Source organism: Sceloporus undulatus, chromosome 2 (genome assembly GCF_019175285.1).
Source record: "Sceloporus undulatus isolate JIND9_A2432 ecotype Alabama chromosome 2, SceUnd_v1.1, whole genome shotgun sequence".
Taxonomy (NCBI): Eukaryota; Metazoa; Chordata; class Lepidosauria; order Squamata; family Phrynosomatidae; genus Sceloporus; species Sceloporus undulatus.
The window spans coordinates 18,847,510-18,868,679 of record NC_056523.1 but is presented as its reverse complement, the minus strand read 5'-3'; the positions used below and the strand labels follow the sequence as shown (position 1 = coordinate 18,868,679).

At 39.7% G+C, this 21,170-nt stretch overlaps 2 protein-coding genes and 1 long non-coding RNA gene across 5 annotated transcripts in view; 1 reads left to right on the top strand and 2 right to left on the bottom strand.

The window, feature by feature from the left end:
- LOC121924382 (killer cell lectin-like receptor subfamily F member 1) overlaps positions 1 to 21,170 on the top strand; it is a 111,413-nt gene that overhangs the window by 18,631 nt on the left and 71,612 nt on the right. The gene's annotated exons all lie outside the window — the stretch shown is intronic.
- Positions 249 to 5,239, bottom strand: LOC121924385. 2 transcript variants are annotated; one of them, XR_006102581.1, is made up of 4 exons: positions 5,149 to 5,239; positions 4,571 to 4,843; positions 1,240 to 1,398; positions 249 to 364 (listed from the first exon to the last, which is right to left on the bottom strand). It is a non-coding gene; the product is annotated as an uncharacterized LOC121924385 (long non-coding RNA). The 2 variants fall into 2 exon arrangements; XR_006102582.1 differs by having other exon boundaries at positions 4,699 to 4,843.
- LOC121924384 (C-type lectin domain family 2 member D-like) lies at positions 9,271 to 18,584 on the bottom strand. 2 transcript variants are annotated; one of them, XM_042455820.1, is made up of 5 exons: positions 18,406 to 18,584; positions 16,947 to 17,027; positions 11,959 to 12,137; positions 11,415 to 11,512; positions 9,271 to 10,047 (listed from the first exon to the last, which is right to left on the bottom strand). In XM_042455820.1, exons 1-5 carry the CDS (start codon positions 18,479 to 18,481, stop codon positions 9,927 to 9,929), a joined length of 555 nt encoding a protein of 184 aa, XP_042311754.1. In that variant the 5' UTR covers positions 18,482 to 18,584; the 3' UTR covers positions 9,271 to 9,926. The 2 variants fall into 2 exon arrangements, with proteins under 2 accessions (XP_042311754.1, XP_042311755.1); XM_042455821.1 differs by having other exon boundaries at positions 11,959 to 12,134.

Sequence of the window (21,170 nt, the reverse complement as noted above, 5' to 3'; positions counted from 1 at the left end):
AGATTTCTTCACAAGAGGTTTGCCATTGGATTTTCAGCTTTTTTTCAACTCTACGATTGTGAGTCCCCTGAGTTTGAGAGAATTATGTGGCTTGCCCAAGTTGACCCAGTGGGTTTCATAGCTGAGTAGGGAATCCAGCTTTGGATTCCAGAGTCACAGTCTAACACTCAAAACACTTACGCCACAATGGCTCTAAAGAGAATAAAGCAAATTTCAAGAGAGAATAATCACAGTATGAGTAACTTACTATGCAAGATAAAGTCTGTAGTTATAAAGAAGAGAGCAAGGTACGCAACTGGCAGGACAGCTGCACCTATAATTATCTTTATCCATAATGATTGCTGTTCCTTGGTTTTATCCCGTGCTAGATCATAAGGGGAAAGGAAGTAATCAAAATCATTAGTTAAATTAGGTATCAATTAAAAAGAGGAAGAACTCAAAAGCTGGCTTCATAAACAAAATATAGAAAGAATAATTTGCCAAAAGAAAAAAGGCAAGAGAAAGAGACAGAAGAAGTTCACCACTGTAAAATTTAAATAATAAAACTAAAAGATACATTTATACCCTGTGACCAAACTGGAAGGCAATAATGTTTTGACAGTTAAAATCAGTATATTTGCACTCTGTTTCATTTAAACCTTTGTGCAACATCTTCCATAATAAAATAGCGGAACTAGGAAAATATAATATTATAATAAAATATCATTGGGTTTTGGTTTTTTTGGTTTTGCAAGAGAATAAAAGATAGAGGAATTCCTCACATGACACTTTCCAGCTCAAATATTGACAATTCTGTGTGAAAACCTGTAATGGGCCAGGTTGGACAGAATTAATACATCACTCACTTTAGTTTGTCCAATTTGGAATCATCCAAGTTATCATATTTCATATAACACATCAACAACTCTTAAAACAGTTCATTCTTAAAATAGATTAAGAAAGACAATGTTGTTAAGAAAGACCTCTCCTGAACCTAAAATGTCCCAGCAGGTTAGGCTAAAAACAGTTAAAATGCCCCCACACCCACTAGAGGATGCCGAGGGGGGGGGGAGGATTTGGGAGCAAAATTACTGAAACTTCCAAAATGCTATGCTTCTTTTAAATGTAAAAATGGAAATATATACACAAACTTCACAGTTAGCATAGCTGGCATACTGCACATGTATATTTATTTTTTCTATTGCCCTTGCTAAATCATTTAAGTCCCTACTACTTGATGCCACCAGAATTTGTTTTTACGTGCTATCTCCTTTCTTGTAGTGCCTTCTGCAACCTCATGAAGAAGGTGGACCCCTTGTTCTTGTACGGTTGACTCAGCATTTTCTTCAGACTCCATCTTTTCTTTGAGTACAATCAGCATTCCAGGTTTTCAAGTAGATACTTCCTTATTTGGTTGTCCTGGAATCAGAAACAAAACATTTAAAAGACTTCCAGACATTGCAGTTGTGTAGCATCAAAGGTAATTTCATTAGAAATTATAGTCTCATTTAAGACTTTATCACACCAGTCTGCTGTTCTGCCACAATCGTGCTAGTTTACAAATGGAAGCATATAGGTTTGGCATAATTTCGTATCACACTTTCCCCACAATAGCACTTTGGTGCTCCATGGTTGTGTGATATACTTTCCACACTGCCAAATGCTGCCTTCCAGGAGGAAGCGAGAAATGAGTGACTGCAACCAGCTGCTGTGTAAATATGTACATAACAGCTATCTCTGCAAGAGGGAGGGAGAGAAGAGCAGAATCACACCTAGTCACACCATGTATGAGAAGGCCTGAGAAGTGGAATTGCAGCAGAAATAATAATAATAATAATAATAATAATAATAATAATAATAATGATAATAAATCGCAGCAGAAAGGAAGTATCACATAAAGACAGTAATGGAATAGCAGAGAGATTGAGAGTCTATTGGTGGGTTTTGCCTTTCAGTGAAAAGGTGCACAACGGTAACACGTGGTATGCAAGGCAGCAGCAGGATAGACACAATATTGTGTGATAAGTACCTGTCTTAGGCCCGTTCTGCACAGGCAAAAAGTATGTGCCGTGCACGTACTAGGGTTAGAAAGGGGTGTCCTTTCCGGACGCCCCTAACCCTAGTACGCACTTGGTGCGTACAAAATGGCGGCGCCCGTTCTACATGGGCGCCGCCATTTTGACATCGCGGATGTCTAGCATCCGCATGTCACGCAGCAGAAATGATTATGCGAGTGTGCCATTGGCGACTTGCGGCGCCATTTCCGCGCCGCAAGAAGCAGCTGCATTTTGCAGCTTCTTTTTTGTTGTGTCCGGGAATCACGTGATTTGTCCGCTGCGGTTCCCGGACGCAGCAACAAGTGGCGCCAGCAGGCTGCCCTTTTGGGGCGGTCTGTAAAGCACCAAAGACACTTTTATCCTGTTAAAATTCCACTTTTATAGCCTCTTGTGATAAAGTCCTTAGCCTCATAGGCAAGGTGACATTAGTGCTTCCAGACTCAGCATGGACTGTCAACTTTTCTATGTTCCTTCATCTTTCTTTCTTTCTTTTTCCTGAATAAAAAGATATAGGAGCTGCTCACTGACATCTGGCAGCTGGTTCCAAAAATGCTGGAACCATTTTTGTTATAGGGTTTTCTATAAATTCCACTGGGATGTGGTATATGTTTGTTCCCCTTGACTTGGTCACTCGGAATGACTGCCTAATGATTTATCTAATTCTTACCGACTATTATCAGGTAGCATTTAGTTTTAAAACTGGGACAAGTCTTACCACATTTCCCCCCTAGTTGATTCATCCTTAGAGACATGGTACATTGTTCTTACTATTTACAGTCAACCCTCTGTATCCACGGATTCCTTCTCCATAGATTCAACCATCCACAGCTTAAAAATATTTTTAAAATATATAAATTCCAAAGAGCAAAATGTGATTAATTACAGCACTGTCCATTTCATATAAGGGACACTATTTTACTATGCCATTTTATATAAAGAAACCAAACCCCAGTGAATACCAAGAGACTACTGTAGTATATTAGTAAAGAAGAGGTTGAAAGAGGAAACACCTCCATAAAAAGAACTTTTTAAATGTCCTAATACAGTTGTCTTTCCATATCCACTGATATTTTTATCCATGGATTCAAATATCCTATCCATGGCTTGAAAATATTTTTAGATATATAAATTTAAATAAGCAAACCTTATTTTTGACTTTTTATATAAGGGACACCATTTTACTATGCCATTGTATTTAATGGGACTTGAGCATCCACAGATTTTGGTATCCATGGGAGTCCCTGGAACCAAACCCCAGTGGATAGCAATGGTCCACTGTACAAGTGGCTATTTTAATGAGAGTGACAGAGAAAAAGTTAAAATATTCACTTTTAATCAGACCACATATTACAGAAATTGAAACATCAAGATCAGAAATTGTTTTCTCAACCTAGGCTGTACCTGCATTGCAAAAATAATGCAGTTTGACACCACTTCAACTGTCATGGCTCAGTGGTATGGAATTCTGAGTTGTAGTTTGGTGGGGGAACAGACCTCTCTGACTAAATATTTCCCAGAACTACAGAATTCCATAGCATTGAGCCATGGCAGTTAAAATAATGTCAAACTGTTTTATTTTGCAGTGAAGTCAAGGCCCTAGTCAACCTTTAAAAGCATGAGAGAGGGGGCATTAAAATGGTTTGATTCACAGCTTTGTTTTTAATGGCATTGCACTTCATCACTGCTGTTAAAAATTATAAGATATAGACAAGGAGAGGAGGAGAAGCAAAGCAAACTCAGGGGTTTCACACACACTGAGTGAAATGTAACTTTACAGAAAACAGAAAACACCATTTCACTAGAGAAAAACTCTTTTGAAGGTACAACCTCCCAATCCACTTTCTGCGGAGATCTGCTTGAATTATCCAATCTTTTTGTAACAAATACTGTTGCCTTGTTAAAATCATTTGAACCACAAAGTATCAGAATCACAGGATGAACAAACTCTTTCTGTGTGCTAAGAACACCAGCATGTTCATACCTGATGCCTGGATGTGTACCAACAGTACAAGGGCAGAGATAAGACATGGTATATCCAAAAACCGGGAAAAGATTCTAGAAATATTGAAACTTCCCCCCAATACTTTTTGTTTTGATCTTACCTACATATTCTCAGGTTTGCATCTGAACTCTTTCTGTAAAATACCCCAAGTTTCCCTCCTTCCCCTCTCCCTTATATTCTTCCCCCTCCCACTGATCGTGTGTCACATCCAGACTCATGCAACATTTCAGAAATTGAACATGAAGATGTGAAATTTCCACTCAGCCGTCATTACTATTATTCAGAAGCTATAGGCAAAGTGCTAAAGTGCTACAGTGCTTTAGCGATATTAAGCTAGTTAAGCATTAGGAAAATTTTGTTTTAGTGCTAACATTCCTATTTCCTTTGCTCAATCTCCACTGAATCTGGGCTCTCATAAAAATAGCTGTCTATGTTTACTGGCAGTGGCCACAGTACTTAATTTTGGGAGATTACAAATAGCCAACTAGAGATACATTTCATTTTAGAAAATGCTGTGTTAATTTAAACTGACCTGGAAAGTAGGAATAAAAAGTCTTTGATAATGCTGGAAGTTCGCAAGAAATACTTTGGGTTGAACAATACATCATGTGGTTCTTCAAAATAAAATCTGCTTGTACAGGAACAAAACCTGACACTTACAGAGAGATTTTTCTCTTGCTTGGAGAGACTCTCAGCTTGTACACGACTAATGTAACTCATATTTCTCTCCTTCCATTAGCTGTTACCCTGTATACTTGTTTTGCAAGGTGTAGTATGTCACCAGTCAGCATCTTCAGCCATTTTGCTGGAATACAAAAAGAGGGTTAAAAGTTTCACTGTTACTTTTTTGCAATCAAAATGAACATCTGAAAAGAGCCCTTCCATTTCTGTATAGTCTTATCACAATGTATTCCCCCTTATAATACAGTACTTAGCTTACTGCATATGGTAACTAAAGTGATTGTTGGAGATAATTTCTATATAGAAATTCTGGTTTTCCTTTTTGCCGGGACTTCTGAGAGAACCACATAGACACCTCACACAATCAAGACATCACACAAGATTTGATCTGAGAAAAATCCAAACTAGGTACAGAAGAGTAGGACTCACCAGAAGCATAGCTTTGCATGTAGGCATGTAGGAGAAAAGGGAGAACTCGCTGGCTGCTGGCCTCAGTTAAAGCCTCTGCAGTGAGGTGTGGCAAGGAGGCTAATAAAAGAACGTGGAACAGCTCCAAGGAGGAAGGAAACACAACACAAAAGCTAACAGGAGAAGGGTTGCAAGTGTCTCCTTTAGACTCTAGTTCTGGGGGAGTGAAGAGTGGCGGAAAAACATTTGAGCAACAGCTGGACAGAGGCCTTTTTGGTCGCCTCACTACAGAGGACATCCGAGAGACCTGGGACCCTAGAGAAACTTGGGGGAAGCTGGGAACAAGCCCTTCTATTTTATTTTATTTTAAGGATTTATACTCCATCTTTCTCCCTAAATGGCATTCAAGGAAGCTTCCAATAATTTTAAAAGTATAAAACTAAAAGTTAAAAAAATTAAATATTATTAATATGTATTAAAACATAAGTTAAAAGCACAGAGTTAAAGCCAGTAAAAAACCAATTAAAATATTAAAGCAGTACGCTGCATTACACAAGTAAAATACAGCCACCAAACAAAAGTGGTGGGCCTGAGAGAAAGTGTAATCTTCATTTCTCCTGTGTATTATTCTTTCTGTGTAAATAAAAAATATCTTCAGCTGCTGGCAAAAAAAGAGCAGGGAGAGGGCCAACCTGACCTCAATGGAAGAGAATTGCCCAGTCTGGGAGCAGCCATGGAGAAGGCTTTCTTCCAAGTCCTCACAAACTGCACCTGCAAAGGTGGTGGGACTGAGAGAAAGCCCCTGTTGCAGATCTTTGCACTTGGGTTGGCTTGTACAGGGAGATAAGGTTCTTCAGATAATCTGGACACAAACTGTTTAGGGTGTTAAAGGTCAAAACCAGCACCTTGAATTTGGCCTGGAAATGGATGGGTAACTAGTGCAACTGTTTCAGCAGGGGAGTCACATCACCCCAGTAGGCAGCCCCAGTCAGAAGCCTGGCTGCAGGATTTTATGCCTGCTGAGGTTTCTGAACAGATTCCAAGGGCAACCCCACGTAGAGCACATGGAAAAGCCAGACAAGGCAGCTGGGTAAATGTAGTTTGTAGCTGAAGTGGAGCACTCTTTCTGTATTAGCAGATACATTCTTGTTATCAGTATACAAAGGGATCTTGTAGCACCTTTGAGACTAACTGCGGAGCAAAAAATTGTGTGAAAGAAGTTGCAGAATGAGCTTTCATAGACTTGAACCCAAAACACACTGCAGATATAATTCAGTTTGAGACTACTTTAACTGTCCTGGCTCAATACATCCATCCAGCCTCAGAGGGAGAGAAGCAGGCCCAACTCCATCAGGCCTAACCCAGAGTAAGGAGAGCCCTCCCTCCATGCCATCTGCCATGGGCCAGGCCTCAGAGGGAGAGAAGAACTGCTGGAAGTGATCCCTTTCTCCACTGCCACTCCCTTCCCCTTTTGTGTCTTATCTTTTTTAGACTGTAAACCTGAAGGCAGGGAACTCTTCTAATTAACCATTGACTCAGCCTTTGTGGCATAAGAGTGGGTATAAATACTCCAAATGAATGAATGAATACTTATACTTCCACACACAGCCCATCTTTGAATGCACTGATTTGTAGGCACACAATTATTTGTTAATATTCTCCTCAAAAGACATGACAAGTGATTTTAGCAATTATCTTCCTGTGGCACGAAAGTCTTTGAAAACTGTAGTTTCTGAAGTCTTATCAAAGAAAGATAGCCCCATACACCTTCAATCTGTCCACCTCTTCCAGTTATTTTAGACTATGCTATTGGTGTGATTATTTTGACTGTTATTTTATTTTTATTATCTGTAATTTTTATTATCTGTAATGGTGGGAGGGTTAGGGGTTGATATATGTTTTATTATGCTTTTGTACTCTTTTGTATTTTTATCTTATGTTGTAATCCTGCCTCAATCCACAGGGAGAGGCGGGAAATATAAATTGTTGTTATTATTATTATTATTATTATTATTAATTCAGCACATATTCTGTGCAAAATTCTCAAATGGTTACAGTTGGCCCTCTGTATCCATAGATTCTGCATCCACAGATTCAACCATCCATGGCTTGAATTTTTTTAAAAAAAATTAATTCTAAAAAGCAAGCCTTGATTTTGTCATTTTATATTTTGTTATTGTTAGCTGCCCTTGAACCAACTTTGACTCATGCCAATCCTATGAATGAGACATCTCCAAGACCCCCTATAGCAACTGATATTTATTGACTGCCTCCCATCCAAGTATTACCCTGAGCTGATCTTACTTAGATTCCAAGATGAGATGGGATCTGGAGCCGTTAGGATATTTAGGCCAGGTATGGTTTAGTGACGTGATTCCAAAAGTATGCCCCCCCCCCTGGGGGGTGGGAAAATATGGGGGGGGGGGTGGGAAAAAAGGGGGTGGCAGGGGGGCTTTCAATCAAAGTTTTGGTGCACAAGAAAGATATGGTAAAGCAGCAGCCTTTATAAGGGTGCCATGAAACTTCTTTTCAGGGTCACTTAAAACCACTGCACAGCATCGCTGATTGCTTTGTGCGGTGGTGTTTCTTGCTCTTCACTTCCCCAGATGAACTTACTCCGTTAGCCATGTTTTTTATTAGTAGTGGTAGTTGGAAAATTAGTAGTAACGGCAGTGATTTCCAATCACTCCACTGGCTGCCTATTAGTTTCTGGGCTCAGTACAAGGTGTTGGTAATGACCTTTAAAGCCCTTCATGGCTTGGGTCCAACCTATATATGGGAACGCCTTCTTCTTCTGTATAACCCACCCCATGCATTCAGGTCCTCTGGGAAGAATCTCCTGCAGCCTATGAAGATCAGGTTGGCTGCGTTTACCCAGAGGACCTTTTCTTCATTTGCTCTCAGATTATGGAACGGCCTGCCGGAGGAGATCCATCATACTACCAGCCTGGACAGCTTTATAAAGGCTGTCAAGATGGATCTCTTCTGGCAGCCCTTTCCTGAATAATGAAACCCGGCCACCCATTGAATGTACCATCACATTGTAGACCTTGTAACCCCACCATCCCGTCTTGGATTATTTTAGGATTATTTTAACATAAAATGCTATTTTTTATTTATATTTTTTATTTATCAATATTCTTAATATATACAATACACATCGTGTTTCTATATATAAATATATTCCTACAACAACAACAACAACAATAATAATAATAATAATAATAATAATAATAAAGTTTATTTGTATTTCCCCGCTTCTCCCAGTGGATCGAAGCAGGATTACAACCAGAAAAATATCCATACAATGACAATTATATCTAAAATACATATCATAAAAACATCAGACTATATAAAAATTTCATTATAACAACAACAAAACATCAGTCAGATTATAATGTTATGAACTGGAAATGAGGTTTTCTACAGTTCTTCATAGAAGGTCTGGTGGAAGAGATCCATCTTTAGTGCCTTCTTAAAGGCATCTAGGGTTGAGATGAGGCCAATCTCTTCTGGCAAGTTGTTCCATAACCTAGGAGCCACAACTGTGTATGCTCTTTTGGAAATACATAGTTGTTAATCTGACCTTTGGGTAATCTAATAGGTTCTTCTCTGTTGTCCTGAGGGTGCGGGGCGGATTGTGTAACTTTTAACAAGTTATTTTATATTTCACCTCAGTGCCCCCCTTCCCCAGAGCCATTTTCATCCTTATATTCCATCCAGAATTTCAGTTCATCTCGTGGAGGTAATCTTCCATCTTATTTTCATTTCTTTTCCATAGTTCTTTTTTTACTTTCAATTTACATGTCAATTTATCATTAATCGCTAATTTCCATACCTCTTTATATCAATCCATCACTTCTACATTTATTTTCGTTTTCCAACACCTTGCTATAATTAACCTTGCTGCTGTAAGCAAATTTGTTACCAAATCTTTTTCTTCTATTTTCCCATTTTTCTGAGTTATATGATGATAACAAAACTATACTCAGGCTTCTATTTTTATATTCAAAACATTTTCTATTTCTAATATCACCTTTTCCCCAAATTTTGTACATATTTACATTGCCACCACATATGCATTTATGACCCTACTTCTTGACAGCCTCTCCAACAATGTTGAGTTATTCTTATTAATATTATGTAGTCTCACTGGAGTCAAATACTATTTCCAAATCAATTTATAATAATTTTCTTTAATCTGTACCGATAAATTTTTCAAATGTCTTTGTTCCCAAATTCTATCCCATAACATAGATTGCTACTTAATAAATGTTTTAGGGGAAGGGAATAAGTGGGTTTACTGTTATATTGTTTGGATTTTATTGTAAGATGACTCAATCCTGATGGAGAGATGGGGTATAAATAAAGTTTTATTATTTTTATTTTATTATTTATAATTATTTGAAAATAAAATAAATAAAAGCATTAGCAAAATATTTTCTTTTATTACTGTCATTCTCCACATCGAGGATAAATTTTATTTTCTCCATTTTTTAAAGTCCCTTTTAATTTCTTTCCAAACATTTTCATAGTTATTTTGAAACAAAAAAATGTTATTTGTATTTAAAGCTCTCAGATATTTAATACTCCCCGCCCTTTCCACTTTAATTTTGCAGAGGGCAAAACTCACTGGGTGTCTACAAGAGTAATCTCCTTATTTCTTGTTTCATCTTGAGATTTTGTCCCTCTTTTTCACTGGGCCACAAATTGAAAAGAGACTCAGAAAACATGGGGCTGAGAGTGTCCATATACGGATGTTTAATCATTTAGGTCCTTCATTCTTCTTTTTCCATTGTTCAGTGCATTGCAGCTTTGCAGCAGATCGAACGGTGACTCTGGGAGCATATTGATGTGCTGGGTTTGAATTCATCATCCAAATAAGCACAGTTTCCACCATCCCCTCCCATGACCTCTATCCTGAAACAGAAGAAGAAGTTAAGCAAAGGTTTTGTTTTCTATCAAAGAATTAAATGGCCATCTTCATTGACATCTTGGCTCAATTACATTGGCTTGTTACATACCTCTAGGTTTTATCACTGACTTATCTACAGATCATATCAAAATCCATAATTTTGGCCCCCAAACCTGCCCTCAACTTATACATGATGTTAACGTATAGTTGAGTATATACAGTAAATAAATTGTTCCCGCAAGGTCCAGTTTATGTGGAGATATTTCTTATCAAGTAGTGGTTTTATTTGGCACACTTGTCACTAATCATTTACAATGCAGCACCCTCAACAGAAGGAAATGTACCAATTATGGAGCGCTGGGAAGGGAGTGGAAATGGGGGCCTGTGTCCACACCACTTATCCTATTCCATAACAACTAATGTGCAAGCTGAAGAAAACAACGACCTTTTCAAAGTTGCTGGGATAAAGCAATGAGACTGCATACTCTGATCTATTTAAACCTCGCACATTGCAGTTCCTGGCCAACTAATTTGTTCAGGAAACACCACAACACACATGGCTTCTGTGAACTCCCGCTTTCCCAGGACACAATTGCAAGAGGAACTGTATTTGGAATTCTTTTGGAAACTTATGCTAGTACTACCTGCCACTTTCACTGTTTGTTTGCTTAGTTCTTTATAGCATCTATATACTAACTTTTAGCCATAAAGATTCCAGGGTGGCTTAGATATTGACAATTTGACAGTTTCTCAGGCTTATAATCTAAATAATACAGGGTGCACAAGGAGCAAGGGATGAGAAGGAAAGAGAGGAAAAATTAAGCTCTGCAGCAGCAAGTACTAATTTATGGATTTGTGTAAGGCAGTCCTTACGCAAACATAAGGTACATACCAGTCTTAGACATTTCTAGAATGATCCCTGGACACAACTTGGGTGCATATGCACTGTAGAAATAATGCAGTTTGATACCACTTTAACTGTCATGTCTCCATCCTACAGTATCCTGGTATTTGTAGTTTTGTGAGGTACCAGCACTCTTTGAGAGAGAAGGCTGAAGACCTTGTGAAAATACAGAGCCCAGGACCCCAGAGGATGGATCTAAAGCACTTAAAGTGGTGTCAAGCTGCATTATTTCTACAGTTTAGATGCACCACTCTTCATACAAGTTTGGCAATCTTGCTTCTTTCAAATGTCCTGTGGAGTTACACCAGTGGAGTGTTACACTATGCCAGCTTTCAGTAGGATCTTTTTTGTACCACACATGGATTAAAATTTGATGAAACTGACAGTATGAGATAAAGATGTTTCAGGGATGTGTTCTGGCAACAGGTTGTTCTTTCTTCATTAATCATGAGTTTTGGCAATACTCACGTGCAATTTTCCCCATCTGTCCATTTCCAGGGCTGACCTGGGTCTCTCCGGAGGCCAATCCAATAAATATCTTTCCCTCTGAGGAGCATCAAAAAATCCTGTAAAGAACACAAGAGTGTTAGAACTCTTCAGCTGCTATATTCAATGCCATTAATGCCTCAAGCATAATAATATTTATTTATACTTCTTCAGCCAAAAGTCAAGCATGCCCATGTCACAGATGCATATAAATAAATTCAAAACATTCAAACAATTGACTGAGCAGAACTACTACCTTCCTAGATTCTCTGCCAGTTTTTACCATCACAGCACATTTACAGAATATCTACTGTAAAAAGTGGTAAAATAAATAACATGTCCCATTTAAAACACTAGATATATGCAGCTGGTGTCCTAACAGTTTTTTTTAATGGCTGCATCTAAAAAGGTTTAATGGAAACCCTTCAGCTTTTCATGCTGCTTAAATATCAAGTGTCATAAACAAAACCACAATATAACTTAGAAAAAGACTGTCAATAATGAGTAGGGTTGTGGCAACTCTCACCTTTTCCTCAGTTTCAATATTAACCAGGGAGGCTCCATGCGAGTTGCAGAATATTTGACTAGAGTTCCAGTCCTTTTCTTCCTTTGAAATGTGGTAGCATTTCTCATGGTGTGCAATCCAGTCAGGTGGACAAGATGCTGGACAAGATGCTGGACAAGATGACTGCTGAAGCAATGCTGCTAGAACAGAGAAGGGTTCCAAGTATTAGATATAGTGTTGTATCCATCAGTTCCAACATAAAGAAAGCTTGAGTAATCAGGCTGAAGTAGAATCACACTATCTCTCCTGTTAGTGTGCCAGAGAAGTCTGACTAGATAAGAATAGCCAGCTTCATCTGGCACTGTACAATCTGTTAATTATGAAAAGCTGATGCTTTCACATGTTTTGTTGTTGTTATTCCATTTATATTCCACCTTTTTACCAGTTTGGGTTTACAAGTGGCTTACAACAGATTTAAAAATTCACAAAATAATGATTAATAGTAAAAAGTGATTAAACGATTCAAAAAATTAAAAGCAATTAAAACATAAACACAACAAACATAACAAAAAAGTTCAGCACATTGTACAAGGCCCATTTCTCCTACATCTTCAGTCCACAAAGGCCTCTCAAAACAAAAATGTCTTCACCTGTTTATGGAAATATAGTAGAGAGGGTATGTTATTCTTACCTCTTAGGGTAGGGAATTCCAGGGCCTAGGGATAACCACATTAAACATGCACACACATGCACTTTGAACTCTTCAGTGGGGGACAGGTGAAAAGCAAATCCACATGTTTACATTGCTGTATAATTCTTTTTCCTATGGAAAGTTTTCCTTGGGCTGCTCTTAGGTGTTTCCTACCTCATGTATAAGGAGCTACCAACTGAAATGACTTCATTCATGCTGCGACTGCAGGACAAATGCACTTTGCTCTACTATATGAAATTTAGTGGTAGTTTAGTTGAAGCCCTTTTCCAATTAATCATAAGCATCCTTCTTCAATAGATCCTTGTAATCACAGGAGCTAAAGATTCAGAAGGACCACTTGGCAAGATGCAAAAGAAAGAGGTAGCTTAGACATACCAAATTTAAAAATATATTTCAAAGCATGTAGTCTCACGTGGTTGGATAAATTCAGAAGATTGATCGAATTAGACGGAGAAATCCTATGTGGTTTTTTGGGGTTTTACAGGCTATGTGGCCATGTTCTAGAAGAGTTTACTCCTGACGTTTCACCATCATCTGTGACTGGCATCTCCTTCAATTTCAGAAAAGCTATGGTTTGGCTGGAATGTGTATTTAGTATATGGAAAATAAAATAAAATAAATAAAGACTTCAACAATCACTGTGTCAGAAAGACATTGTATAACAGGGGTAGGCAACCTTTTTGAGCCGGGGGCCGGGTTGCTGTCCCTCAGATAACTGGGGGGCCAAAGCCAAAAAATAAATAAGTAAATAATTGTTAAAAAAAATTAAATAAATAAATAAACTGGGACAGATGTAGGACAAAAATTTCAAATGGAAGACATTTTTTTAAAAAAATGGAGGACACGCAAAAAATTAGCTGATTTTTTTTTTAAATGTTAATATAAATGCATGTTTCGGAGGCTTCTATAGACAATTGCCCCCCTTGCCTGCCACTTGCCCCCTCTTACCCGCCTCCTCCTGATAGGCCAAAGGCCCCACACCCTCACGCGAGAGGCCAAAGGCTCCGGCAGCAATCAGCGGCAGGACCGGGCTGGGGCCGGTCCCAAGGCCTTTCCGGGCCCCATCCGGCCCGCGGGCCACAGGTTGCCTACCCCTGGTCTAGATCAAGGGAAGTAATAGTGCCACACTATTCTGCTTTGGTCAGGCCCCACCTGGAATATTGTGTCCAGTTCTGGGCACCACAATTTAAAAAGGATGTGGAGAAACTGGAGTGTGTCCAAAGAAGGGCAACTAAAATGGTGAAGGGTCTGGAAACCATGTCCTATGAGGAATGACTTAGAGAGCTGGGGATGTTTAGTGGAAGAGGTGATATGATAGCATTGTTTAAATATTTGAAGGGATGTCACATTGAGGAGGGAGCAAGCTTATTTTCTGCTGCTCCATAGACTAGGACCCGGAACAGGAAAAGAGATTCCAGCTCAACATTAGGAGGAACTTCCTGACAGTAAGGGCTGTTCAACAGTGGAACACACTCCTTCCTCAGAGTGTAGTGGAATCTCCTTCTTTGGAGGTCTTTAAGCAGAGGCTGGATGGCCATCTGTCAGGGATGCTTTGATTGAGAGTTCCTGCATGGCAGGGACTGAATGGCCCTTCTTGTGGTCTCTTCCAACTCTATGATTCTCTGATTCTAAATTTATACTTTTAAAAAATATTTTCAAACTTTGGATGCTTGGATCCATGTATAAAAAATCTGTGTTATAAGAAGGGCCAACTGTTCTGTAGCCACAACATTTTGAGTTCAATCTGTTATCAAGTATGGTTTTATATAAATTTTGGGTGCCATGCAGTCTGAAACCATGACCCCTGACTGACCCCATCACTAGCCGCCATTAACCCAAAAGTGAGCAGACCACGTAGCCAGCCGCCTTGCTAGGCATGGTCACAGTAAAAAAAGGTAGATTTAAACCTTTCAGCAACAGTTTGGGAGTTGCTAGACCAGATTTGCAAGCTACCTGAGACAAGGAGGACAATAGCTGTAGCTCCCTCCTTAATGAGCCAGTGATTAACTTAACGGCTCAGCCATCTAGATATTTGTCCCCTCCTGAATAAGTGGCAGACCTCTGCTTTGTGTATCCATTGTGTAACTTTAGACTTAGACAAAGATAAAGTCATCAGGCCTTTGTTCGCCAGGCTGCCATAGCCTGAGGTTATGTTTAGCAGTATATAAGGACCCCGCTTCCAGCCCTTCCTTGGGCTTGTAGAGCAGAAGTTCCGAGCCTAATTCTGGGCTTGTTGAGCTTTGAGTTCCAAACCTGAAACCTTGCTTGTAGAGCATCTCACTCTGAGCTTGAGTTCCTAGAGCATCTTACTCTACTGAAATCACTTGAGCAAAGCCAAGCTCACTGTCTTTCGGGCCTCTAGTTAGCTTTGCCCGCCGGAATTCTGCTCCTAGCCACTGCGGTCTCTGCTTTCCTTTCCCGTTCCCACAGCCATGTCTCACCATCCACCATCCCTCAATCCATCGCTTCAGAGAAGACTTCGAAGGTAAATATCCCAACGGTGCCTCTATCCTTTCTCCTTTACTCCCGAACTCACCCCTCCCTTGCTTTAGCATTGAATGTGTGTGTGTGCGCATGTGTGATCCCTTTTGTTGTGTGACTTTAATAAATGTTTATATTTTAATTGCACCTCATTGGCATTCGAGTCTCTGTCTCTTGGGGGTGGACTAGACGACCTCTGGTATACACATAGGGACACGACCCCACTGCGTGCGTTGTTAGGACACGCCTCTCATATAATTCCCCTAATTCAATCCTTCCTAACAAATCCCGGGCTGCAAGGTCCACTCTGCTTTCCATCCTTTCATAGGTCAGTAAAATGAGTACCCAGCTTATTGGGGCAATTAGCTTACAGACTCTTAACTACTTATGGAGTACTGAATGCAGTGAAAATGTATAGAAATGTACATGCTATTGCTATCGCTATAATGGGTTAGAGAGGAAGTATAGAAGGTATATTGAAGAGATACTTGATTGGTGGATATTAGTAATGGAGGAATTTTGTAAGGAGAAGATATGGGGTACTGGTATGTAGTTGTGTAATTTTATATGTTTCTATGTTTGTAAATGTAAAGAGTATAAATTTAAGAGTATATGTTTAATAAAAGTAACTTAAAAATTTAAAAAGAGAAAGGATCACTTGGTATTGCAATGATACAAAACTAGCTGAAGTCCAAATAGGAGGTTAGAACTTCTACCAAATGACAAAGAACTATAGAAGTACAATCACTAGATCAAAGGCTAAGTTGCAAGGGTAACAATTTGAAGAACCGCATCTCCCCATATAATCCACCCCGCACTCTCAGAACAACCGGGAAGAACCTGCTCGAAGTCCCTACTTCGAGATATGTTATGTTACTACTTCTCAGAGGGCCTTTTCATATATAGGATGGGGGACACCTGGCTGAATGAAACTACATGTGACAGGGATCTGGGAGTCCAAGTAGATCACAAGTTGAACATGAGTCAACAGTGCGATGCGGCAGCTAAAAAGGCCAATGCAGTTTTAGGCTGCATCAATAGTATAGTGTCTAGATCAAGGGAAGTCATAGTGCCACTCTATTCTGCTTTAAGCAGAATATTGTGTCTAGTTCTGGGCACCACAATTCAAAAAGGATGTGGAGAGACTGGAGCATGTCCAGAGGAGGGCCACCAAAATGATGAAGGTTCTGGAAACTATGCCTTATGAAGAGAGACTTAGGGAGCTGGGAATCTTTAGCCTGGAGAAGAGAGAGTTAAGGAGTGACATGATAGCCCTGTTTAAATATTTGAAGGGATGTCATATTGAGGAGGGAGCAAGCTGGTTTTCTGCTGCTCCAGAGACTAAAACACAGAACAATGGATGCAAGCTAGAGGAAAAGAGATTCCACCTCAACATTAGGAAGAACTTCATGACAGTAAGGGCTGTTTGACAGTGGAACACACTCCCTCGGAGTGTAGTGGCGTCTCCTTCCTTGGAGGTAAGCAGAGGCTAGATGGCCATTTGTCGGGGATGCTTTGATTTGGATTTCCTGCATGGCAGGGGGTTGGACTGGATGGCCCTTGTGGTCTCTTCCAACTATGATTCTATGATTCTATGATCCCCTTTTCTCCCTCTCACTTACATACACCTATGAATTGGATTTTAATTGTATATTGTAATTAATGTAATGTGGTTTTAATTTTATGTTGTTTTAATAATTTTACTATGTTCACCACTTTGATCACTGTGGAAAAGCAGTATAGAAATAAATATTATTATTATTATTATTATTATTATTATTATTATTATTATAATATTAAAATCTGGGCTGCTTACCCACTGTACTAACGATGAAAACAACATTAATGATTAAAGATGCAGTCAGGACATATGAAAGCCACTTCTCTCTCCTTGTACCTGTAAAAATATTTAAAGAAGTTAAAAAAGAAACCAGACTCATCAGCACTCATCCTGATACAGTGGAAGGAACAGGGATATTTCAAGTTTTGATACAGTAAGTTTTGTATAAAGTAAAACCCCATTTGAAATTTGACAGGTTTTGGAATGTTTTAAATTGAGGCTTTTACTTCTTGCTTTAACTCTGTGGTTCTCAACCTTTGGGGGTTAAAAATACTCCTCTGAGAATGCATTGAAAGCTATGGACTCCTTTTCTGTTACAGATAAATGCTAATAATAAGGCCAGAATGTATGGAGTTGTCCTTTATTAACCATTTAGATACATATGTATCCCCGCTGGCTTGCAGAAGAGTGGAGCAAACTTAACTTGTAGCACCAGGCAGTAGGTAGGCAAAGAATAGGCAGAGGTGCCTGAATAGGACAGTTAGACATTTTAAGTGCTCACTCTAGGAAGCAGGGAGCATTTGGCCTCTACTTTAGGCATAAAAAAAAAATCTTGGATCAGTAGTGTCTGGGAGCATTCTTAGCACACCTGTCCCTTCGCTTCCCAGACCATACTTACCTTGAAATCCACTTTCTTTTGTTTCTGCTCAGGTTTTACTCCATCTTGCTTGTGCCTTAACCCTGCCTCCTTTCAATGCCAAGCAGCATCCATGAATACCAATTTGTGTATTCTCTACTTTCCCCACTTCACACTTCCCTTCCTTTCAGTAAGCCTTCCCCAACATGTTGTCCTCCAGATGGTTTGGCCCAGCCAGCATCACCAATGTATAAAACAACAGGCTGCTTATCCCTTTCAGCTGCTTTTGGAGGATGACTGAACAGCGATTGCAGGCAAGTCTGAAAATCCTCATAATCTAAATGGTTGTCCATGTGTGGCTCATCCCTCAGGGGAATTGGAGCATAGAATAACGGACAGCTCCCTCCTCTATCACACACATTTTCATGAAACTTTCCAGAGGTATCAGGTCATCTCTCCCATTATTAATCTCAATTTGCCATCCTAACTAGGATTACAGAGACTTGAAGTCCAATAACATCTGGACTGAGCATGACTCCCACCCCTGTTCTAGTTGAAATGGAAAGGCTATGTATCTGAAGCTTGTTAAACAAAAAACAAACAGCTGCATTTATATACCGCTTCATACTGAACTAGCAGTGTGTAAGCAGTTTACAACTGTACGCTAATTGCCCCCAACAATCTGAATACTCATTTTAGTGACCTTGGAAGGAGGTTTTAAAAATGCTGATATTTTAAAGCTAGCCTGGGGTACACCTAAGCTGTTTTCCCCAGAAAAAGAGTATTTGGTGGGCTCATGTATGTATATGTTTGGCCTTGTATCTCAGCAACTACCTCCAAGAGAGAGATTCTCATTACCTTCTTCAGGTCTTGGATTGTAATCTCCATTCAAAGGAAAAGTCTGTGTTTGGGTATTATCTTCATTATTGGCCATCTTTCCTCTTTTCGATTGCTCTACTGAGACTTCTCACCCTTCACAAAACACTGGTTAGGAAAAAAACTGCAGTCTCAAGTCTGTTCCACACCTGGATTTGGAGCAACTGAAATAAGAAATAAAGCAACAGTAAAGGAGAGGCCAAGATGTTGACCAACTGGGTTATCAAGTTGATGCTGATGTCAAGGAGCACCTTTCTCAGATATTGGACTCAATATTAAGATATAGAAAACATTTTATTTTTTTGATCACAATTTCACTTATTGGATAATTTAGGAATGTGCAATCAGTAGCTCACAGACAAGAAGGATCTGGCCTACCCCTGTGGATCTATCTCCTTGGAGAGTTGATTTCTCACTAGCTCTGAAGGAAGAGAGCAAACTTATGTGAAACTCTGAGCTGGCAGCATCTCCCTCCCTGCTGACAAGTGTTTAGTAGAGAAATACTGCAGAGCCTGGGAGCACTGTAATGACATGAAATCCTTGAAGCATCACTCCATTTCCTGAGAGATTTGGTATTCCAGCTGGAGTGCATCTACACTGCAAAGTGTAACTGTTCTGGCTCCATCCTATGGACTCCTGGGATTTGTAGTTTAGATGAAAAAATTATCTGCCAGAGAGCTCTATTCTACTCTCAACTGCAGCACTAGAATCTCCAGCAGAGATTTCAAACTATCTCACCAAATTACAGTTCCCAGGATTCCACAGGAGAAAGTCATTATAGTTTAACTGGCATGAAACTGCTATAACTGTATAATGCAGATACACAACTGACTGGAAGCTACATAGAATAATAGAATCATAGAATCGTAGAGTTGGAAGAGACCACAAGGGCCATCCAGTCCAACCCCCTGCCATGCAGGAAATCATAATCAAAGCATCCCCGACAGATGGCCATCCAGCCTCTGTTTGAAGACCTCTAAGGAAGGAGACTCCACTACACTCCTAGGAAGTGTGTTCCACTGTCCAACAGCCCTTACTGTCAGGAAGTTCCTCCTAATGTTCAGGTGGAATCTCTTTTCCTGTAACTTGCATCCATTGTTCCGGGTCCTGTTCTCTGGAGCAGCAGAAAACAAGCTTGCTCCCTCTTCAATATGACATCCCTTCAAATATTTAAACAGGGCTATCATATCACCTCTTAATCTTCTCTTCTCCAGGCTAAACATCCCCAGCTCCCTAAGTCGTTCCTCGTAGGGCATAGTTTCCAGACCTTTCACCATTTTAGTTACTCTATTTCCCTTGGAACATCTCTTGGTTGAGTGCCAAATCAGATCAGAAATGACATTGCACTGATAGGGCTTGAGAATGATTTATGGACACTTGGCATATTGGTACTAATCAGAAAGGTTTTGACCCAGTTATACATCATGGTCCAATGGTACTGTTGCTGTTGCAACTTCTGATGTTCCTGCTGCTATGTGCCTTCAAGTCATTTCTGATTTATCCTATGGTGTACTGGGATATGTAATTTGTTGTGGCACCAGAGTTGACAGAGATGGCTAAATGTCTCACATAACTACAGACCCGGGGCAAATTCCATAGCATTGAGCAATGGCAGTTGGGGGTCAAACTGCATTAATTCTGCAGTGCAGGTTAGAAGCAGCATCAGTAAATTTTACCAAAAGAAAAGAGTCCATAGAGTCCCTGAAGCAAGGGTTTTATCCCCTCTCACCAACCAGCTATAAAGTGCACCCACTCCCAGAATGGGATTTCACTTTTTTCAAAACCGGAAGTGACTGCAAAATTGCTTCTGGTTTTGCAAAACAAATCCTGGAAGTAAGGACCACAAACACACCAAGTCAAGGCTTTGCCTGACTATGAGGTGGTTGGCTATGCTTTCCACCACCCTTCCCCACACAGGCTGTAGAAATGAGAGGAGCAGAGCCCTCTCAGCCAAGCTTGTGAAAGGACAAATGAGTGCCAAGTCTGGACTCAGCCATGCAGTTTATCAGCCTAGTTGAGAGCTGCTGGTTCCTTCCAAACTGAGAAGAAGCAGGGCGGGGGGAATTCCTGTGTTATCTCCAGTCAGAACAATACTGACTCATGCTTGCTCTGCCAGCCAGGAATATGATCAGCTGGGGAGAGTCTGGAAGGAGACTTGTGATGAAGGATCTCTTATAGATACGCTCTTATAGATAAGTACGGTATTGACAGGATCAACCAACGCAGAACTATTACTTTGTTCCTGAAATATGAGCAAAATAGTAAGTTGGGCTTTTTGTAAGGTCTCCTGATACTGGCAGGAAAGAACCTTTCAAGTGAAACAGGTTTTTGGCCTACTGAATCAAATTTTTGTTCTTTGCCATTTGGCATTGTAATGTATATTTGTAATTTAACATTTCACTTCAATACACACACCTGTGTAAACCCCCATGTGTTCAACCTGCCTTACTCCCAGGTAAATGCATGAAGCACTGCAACCTTGCATTATGTTTTCAATTCACTGTCCTTTTAAAAACGTTTTAAATCTGCTCTTATCTGATATTGTGTGTGTGTGTGTGTGTGTGTGTGTGTTTATGGTTTACTATATTACTGCTTATTGTGGTTGGAATATTTTCTATTGTGATTTTTATTGTTATTAGTGCCGTTGGGCATTTTAATGGAAAGGCTGGGAGTAAATACAGTAGAAATCATACATTTGGTCATTGTTTTTCCTTTTGCATTAGGTTGTTTTATGTCTTTAAAATAAA

Excerpts from the sequence above, each read along its gene's own strand:
- LOC121924384 (XM_042455820.1), bottom strand. The coding sequence starts at position 18,481 with ATGGCCAATAATGAAGATAATACCCAAACACAGACTTTTCCTTTGAAT. Across the intron at positions 17,028-18,405 it reads CAATCCAAGACCTGAAGAAG|GTACAAGGAGAGAGAAGTGG; the intron begins GTAATGAGAATC and ends ATATTTTTACAG. Across the intron at positions 12,138-16,946 it reads TTTCATCGTTAGTACAGTGG|CAGCATTGCTTCAGCAGTCA; the intron begins GTAAGCAGCCCA and ends TCTCTGTTCTAG.